Here is a 7147-nt window from a genome sequence, read left to right on the forward strand (position 1 = left end):
TTCTGGCACGTTGGATCAGATGTTCAGAGGGTGGGCGTCTTTCTCCCTGCGCTTCAGCTGGATCAGTCAGTGTCAGCCGTTGGCTTTAGCAAAAGGAAAATGAAAGGTTACTTTCCTCCAATAAGAAATGGGACTTTCCCACGCCGGATGGCACAGAGCCCGCAAACGTGAGGCCAGTCCACGCCAAGGCTTTGCCTGCAGACAGGCTGCACTGCGGCCGGCTGGGGAAGCAGAGGAGACCGCGGACACCCTCCCCACAGCGGGGCGCAGCTTTGCGCAGGCCCAGTGTGCGCTCTGAAGGGGAGCCCAGGGCGGGGTTCCGGGGCTGAGGCCCAGGGTGGGCTTCTAGCTCTGCTGCTGGGCGGAGCTTGGATAGGTGGGAGCCCTCACTTCTCTGCAGGGTGGCGAAGCTCTCTGGGTAGTGTGAGCGGTTCTCAACGTGCACCTTGGAAAGTCAGCTCCCGTTTTGAGGTGCAGGTGTGGCCCAGATAGACGACTTCATTTTGTTGCTTTTTGTTCTTAACATGGGGAAATACTGAGAAAACATGTTTGGCTCTTGCTGGGGAAGCAGTGCTGTTCCGCACAGTGTTTTACAAGCCGTGTTTCCTTAGGATTCAAAGAAGGTGGCAAGAGGAAGAAGCAGAAGCAGAGAGAGGAGTCCAAGAAGAAGAAGTCGACCAAAGGCAATCACTAGACCGGACTCGAGGCGCGCGGTGCACCCCCGGACGCTGGCGCTCCCCCGTGCTCGGCGCGCGGTCGTGCACACGCGCTAGGTAGCGGCGTTGGGGCAGGACTGTCTCGAGGCCACACTCGCTCGGCAGGATTATGCGATCACGGATCAGTCAGAGCAGGGTCAGGAGACGGGGCTGACGGCACGGGTGGCGGGGATAGACTTTTGGGATGCGGCCGCGACTCTCTGCTTCTCTCCAGCGCTCAATCTGCTAGCATTTTCCTCTAGTGCTTCCGGATCCTCTTCATTCTTTTCGGCTACTCAACCGCTCCGCGTGCTGCTGGAGTATTTCTAGCTTTAGGAGTGCAGTAGGGCGCAGACAGCTAACTGAGTAACATTCATGAAATGAGGCTCTTTCCTGTGGCGGCGTAGTGTTTGGAATTAAAGTAATTCAGTGGAGTGTAACTTAGAGAATATCGCAAGTGACACACTGACTCCTGCACCTTTTCCTCAGAGCAATCCCGCCACACCAATAGAAGGCTGTCGTGAATCCCATCAGATGTAAAATCATTCCTTCTGTTTGCTCTTTTAATTTGCATCCTCTGCAGGTAGTCCAAATTCAACTTCAAATATGGTGTAGGTTTTGCTAGAGTCCATATTTTTTTTTTCTCGGATTTTTGCTAATTATTGTTAGCAAAATTTTTTGCTCAGCGGCACCCTCCCCTAGTGTCCATGGGTTAGGGCCGTGCTGGGGAAAACGGGCCGGTATTTACACATGCGCAAAACACCCAGGGACGGCACAAGGAGGTTGAACTAATGTTTCAGTTCGCGAACATTGACTCCTTATGAAAGTCACTTCTAACTAGATGCACCCCCTTCCGGTCATTATTTCATTTGCATGATGTATTGCTTCTTCACTTTTTGTTTTTATTGAGCACGGAGTAGAATTCCAGGGCTGCCTTGACTTCTTCCCTGCACGCTCCCTCTCAGTGACTTTCCTTCCCTTTCACATGAGGATCTGCTGTTCATGTTCCTTTTTCCTTTGTCCTCTTGGACTTGAGGGCATTGTGAAAAGCTGTGATGTGATTTTAAAATGCCAGCAATTTTAATCTAGCCGTGTTGAAGCCGGGAAGTTTCTGGCGCAATCCATGTAGCAGTGACCCAGGCTTGGAAGCCAGAAACAAGTGTGATCTGTGATGTTATTTAACACAACTGTTGCCAAAGACTTGGCTTTGTTTATTTGGTTTTGGTGGGGAGTGGAGTGGTATTTGATGCTTTCTGTGGACAATGTAACCCTAAACACATCATGTATTTGGTGGGGAGTGGAGTGGTATTTGATGCTTTCTGTGGACAATGCAACCCTAAACACATCATGTATTTTAAGTGCCACCTACGTAAATAAAACATAAGCATATTGAATACAGCTTGCCTGCCGTCCTTTGTAGGCGCCAGTAAGTTGCACTGTTAAGACTGATTAAAAATGAAAGCAATTCTTCAACATTACAATTATGAAGGACAAAGTGGTGTTTTGCGGGCAGAAGTCTTGCTTCTGAAATTCTTCACTGTAAGGTGAAAACGTGACTTTAGCTAACACCCCCGGCAGGGCACGGTGACTCATGTCTGTAATCCCAGCACTTTGGGAGGCCAAGGTGGGCAGATCACCTGAGGTCAGGAGTTCAAGACTAGCCTGGCCAACATGGTGAAACCCCATCTCTACTAAAAATCCAGAAAATTAGCCGGGCATGGTGGCGCATGCCTATAATCCCAGCTGCTCGGGAGGCTGAGGCAGGAGAATTGCTTGAACCTGGGAGGTGGAGGTTGCAGTGAACCGAGATCGCACCACCGCACTCTAGCCTGGGGGACAGAGTGAGACTCTGTCTCAAAAAAAAAAACTAACAGGCCGGGCGCGGTGGCTCAAGCCTGTAATCCCAGCACTTTGGGAGGCCGAGACGGGCGGATCACGAGGTCAGGAGATCGAGACCATCCTGGCTAACACGGTGAAACCCCGTCTCTACTAAAAAATACAAAAAACTAGCCGGGCGAGGTGGCGGCGCCTGTAGTCCCAGCTACTCGGGAGGCTGAGGCAGGAGAATGGTCTAAACCCAGGAGGCGGAGCTTGCAGTGAGCTGAGATCCGGCCACTGCACCCCAGCCTGGGCGACAGAGCAAGACTCTGTCTCAAAAAAAACAAAACAAAACAAAAAACTAACAAACACCCCAGCGCACAGATGAGGTGGAAACCGGCCCTTACGAGGCGGAGCGCACACTTGAGGTGTAAACTCCTGCAGCCTTCGCAGGAAACAGTGAGGCCCCGAGAGGAAAACCTCGTCCACTCGTCCTGGCTCTGCTGGCAAAACCCAAACAGGGCCACACGTGCGCTCAGTGCTGAGGGCCTGGCGTCCGGCCTTCCTGGGGACTGAGGAAGGCAGTGCAGTAAATCGCCTTGCAGGGGGGTTGGGGGGGGTGTTTTAAAAACAAGATTAGTCCTTCTCAACTGCTCAGATCCCAGAATCTGCTGCTGAGATTGTGGCGAGGGAGGCAGGTGGTTCGACAGGTTTAGAGGTGACTGTTGTGCCCTCTACCCTGCTCGCTTGACCTCAGGGCGTCCCAGGAGCTGGCCAGGCTTCCTCAGCAGGGACACAACAGAGCCTGGAGCGCCTTCCAGACAAGCCAGGCCACACACAAGACAGTCTCTTGGCAAAGCTGCCAGAGCCCCGTCTTCACACGGTCTGGCTGCCAGGTCAACTCGTGTCACAGGCGGGTCCTCCCGTCACTGAGAGGGAGAGACCCTGACCCCAGGAGGAGGAGGGAGCTAGTGTCCATGGAGCCTGGCAGGTGCCTGGTCAGCAGGTAGGTATCTGCTTCTAAGGTGAGGAGGGGTGCTGGGGTCTACCCAACCCCTGTGCCCAGCGGCCCCATCCCCCTAGGGCGTGTTCAGGAGTGGAGACAGAGCCCACGGCTGCCTATGCCAGCATCTGCTGAGGGGGTGGGGAGGGAGCCCGGGCCCTGGGTGTGCTCGGCAGCTGCTGAGATGATGGTAAGAGGGAGTGCGGCACCTGTCATCGTCACCTTTGTGATGTCCCAAGCAATGGGGGGCCCTGCGGGGGGTGGGGAAGGCAGTGAGGTGGTGGTGGGTGGGAGGCAGGGGGCTGTGGACGGTGCGGCAGGGACTGCAGTTGTGGGACTGAGGTGGGGAGTCCTGGGGGTGTCAGGACCACAATGGGACCTCCTGGCCACCCCACTGCCAGCCCCAGGGCCACCCTGTACACCATTCACCTTTGTCGGGCACGAAGGGCTGCAGAACCCACTTTCCGTAAGTAAATACATTTAAACATTCAGAAACATTCACACCCTAACCCTAACCTGGGGGTCCCATGTGCCTTCCCTCATGTGGGTTGCACAGCTGGAGACAGGATCGGAACCAGGACATGGCGCCGTCACCTGGGAGAGCGCTCTGCTCTTTTGTTCAGAGGCCTGGGAAAGTGGGACCATGACGTGAATAACCACACCTGAGGTAAACACATTTGCTTTTGTTTTTGTTTGTTTGTTTTTTTGAGATGGAGTCTCACTCTGTCACTTAGGCGGGAGAGCCGTGGCACCATTATCACACCTCAGAAAAGTGGTAATTCCCCCACGCTGGCTACTTGTCAGTCCATTTTCAGAAACTATTTAGTTGTATTCTTTTCTTTTTTGAGGGAGAGTCTCGCTTTGGCACCTAGGCTGGAGTGCGGTGGTTCAATCATAGCACACAGTACCCTGACCTCCTGGGCTCAAGCAATCCTCCCACCTCAGCCTCCCAAGTCGCTGCGGCTACAGATGTGCCACCATGCCTGGCTAATTTTTACATTTTCTATAGAGACAGGATTTCACCATATCGTCCAGGCTGGTCTCAAACTCCTGGGCTCAAGCAATCTGCCTGCCTCAGCCTCCCAAAGTATTGAGATTGCAGGTGTGAGCCACTGTGCCTGGCCTGTCATTTTTTTGTTTTTGTTTTTTTGCAGGAGACTGGAGTTTTATTGTTATACAAATCAGTCTCCCTGGCCTGTGATTTTTTAAAATTTGACTTCAGTCAAGACTACACACTGCATTTAGTTGTCATGTGTATTAAGTCTTTGTATGCTTTTACCTTTTATTATGAAAAATCTTAATGTCCAAATTGTGTGTTTGGAACAGGTAACTGTAGGAATGAACCCCTCTCCCCCACCCAGAGGTGCACAGCGCCTGCCCCTCTTGTGTATCTGCACCCCCTCCCCATCATGTTTTTTTGTTTTTGTTTTGAGACAGAGTCTTGCTCTGTTTCCCAGGCTGGAGTGCACTGGTGTGATCTGACTCACTGCAACCTCTGCCTCGCGGGTTCAAGGGATTCTCCTGCCTCAGCCTCCGGAGTAGCTGGGATTACAGGTGCCCGCCACCACGCCCAGCTAATTTTTGTATCTTTAGTAGAGACAGGAGTTTCACCATACTGGCCAGGCTGGTCTCGGACTCCTGACCTCAAGTGATCCACCTGCCTCGGCCTCCCAAAGTGCTGGGATGACAGGCGTGAGTCACTGCGCCTGGCTCCCATCCTGTTTTGAAGTCAGTCCTGGGCTATGCATGACTTCATCTGTCAATATCTGACCTGCCTTTCCTCCAAGCTTCTTGGCTGGAATTCTTCGGTAAAGATGGATTTTCCCTTATCCACTGCTTGGGTCCCAGAAGTACAGTTTCTGCTTCAAAATGCCCCGCACATTCTTGTTTTTCTCGAGTCCCAGCGTCTAGAGCGACCGGCTGGCTCCCTGGCTCCTCCGAGGACCCCGAGGTGACCAGCGGCTTTATCTAGTTCCATCGTGAGCCCACAAGCGGTGATTGCACTTGTGGCGTTCCACGGTTGGGGCCATTGCCTTTGGAAGCTCGGATGGCTGCGTCTTGGGGCGATAGACAGACTCCTCGGTGCCTGCAGTTTGTGCTGGCCTCAGGGCCTCGGCTGCTCCGGGTCCTGCCTGGAGATGCCCGAGGCTGCCTCTGTGGACAGAGGGAGAGAGTATTTTTTAAAGAGAAAATTCATATTAGGATATATAATATAAAGGATTTGTGTTAATATTTCCAGTTCAAATTTAGGATTACAGGGTTTTCACTATTTGGATTTTATATCAGATTTTTTCTTTTACTCTGAGAATTTAAATTCTTTTTTTTTTTTTGAAATGGACTTGCTCTGTCACCCAGGCTGGAGTGCAGTGGCATGATCTCGGCTCACTGCAGCCTCCAACTCTCAGGTTCTAGTGATTCTCCTGCCTCAGCCTCCTGAGTAGCTGGGATTACAAGTGCCTACCACCATTTTTGTATTTGTAATACAGATGGGATTTTACCATATCGGCCAGGCTGGTCTCAAACTCCTGGTCTTAGGTGATCCACCTGCCTCAGCCTCCCACGGTGTTGGAATTACAGGCATGAGCCCACCATGTCCAGCCAGATTTTTAGTTTTTTTTTTTTTTTTTTTTTTTTGAGACGGAGTCTTGCTCTGTTACCCAGGCTGGAGTGCAGTGGCGCGATCTCGGCTCACTGCAAGCTCCACCTCCTGGGTTCATGCCATTCTCCTGCCTCAGCCTCCCAAGTAGAGCTGGGACTACAGGCGCCTGCCACCACGCCCGGCTAATTTTTTTGTATTTTTTAATAGAGCCGGTTTCACTGTGTTAGCCAGGATGGGCTTGATCTCCTGACCTCGTGATCCACCTGCCTCGGCATCCTAAAGTGCTGGGATTACAGGCGTGAGCCACTGCGCCCAGCCAATTTTTAGTTCTTAATACATAACATAGTTACTTGATATATAGAAAATAATATAATTAAAAAACTAAAAAGAAATAAAAAAATTCAGAGCTCTTCAATCCTTTTTCTTTCTTTCTTTTTCTTTTTTTTTTTTTTTTGAGACAGTCTTGCTCTGTCGCCCAGGCTAAAGTAGAGTGGTGCGATCTTGGCTCACTGCAACCTCTGCCTCCTGGTTCAAGCAATTCTCCTGTCTTAGCCTCCTGAGAAGCTGGGATTACAGGCGTGCACCACCATGCCCAGCTAATTTTTGTATTTTCAGTAGAGACGGAGTTTTGCCATGTTGGCCAGGCTGGTCTCGAACTCTTGACCTCAGGTGATCAACGCGCCTCGGCCTCCCAGTGCTGGGATTACAGGGGTGAGCCTCCGCGCCCGACCCCATGGTTTTTCTTAGGCCATGACACTGGGATGTGTAAATCTTGAGAAAATCCCTCTTGGTGTGGCTAAGTCAACAACTCGGTAGACCCTTAGCTTCATTTATTTCCTTTTACTTTCAGCGTCTAGGATTTAAAAAATGTTTGCTGTGAACGTGTTCATGGTTCCAAAGCAAAATTCACAAACAAGGCGCCGTCAGGGGAGTCTGGCTTCCGTGCCTGCCCCTCCCCCCAGCGGGCTTTCATTTCCATTTGTTTTTTAGCTTCCATTTCAATACATTAAACATAAACAAAAATTACTTTTA

At 51.3% G+C, this 7147-nt stretch overlaps 1 protein-coding gene across 1 annotated transcript in view; it reads left to right on the forward strand.

Annotated features, from left to right (window-relative positions):
- Positions 1-1357, forward strand: part of DNAJB6 (DnaJ heat shock protein family (Hsp40) member B6) — an 82863-nt gene extending 81506 nt beyond the window's left edge. Inside the window, 1 exon segment of the mRNA NM_001257911.1 lies at positions 612-1357. Coding sequence (NP_001244840.1) covers positions 612-694 — 83 coding nt within the window. The 3' untranslated portion in view covers positions 695-1357.
- The last annotated feature ends 5790 nt before the right edge of the window (positions 1358-7147 follow it).

The sequence above is a fragment of the Macaca mulatta genome, chromosome 3, assembly GCF_049350105.2.
Source record: "Macaca mulatta isolate MMU2019108-1 chromosome 3, T2T-MMU8v2.0, whole genome shotgun sequence".
Classification (NCBI taxonomy): Eukaryota; Metazoa; Chordata; class Mammalia; order Primates; family Cercopithecidae; genus Macaca; species Macaca mulatta.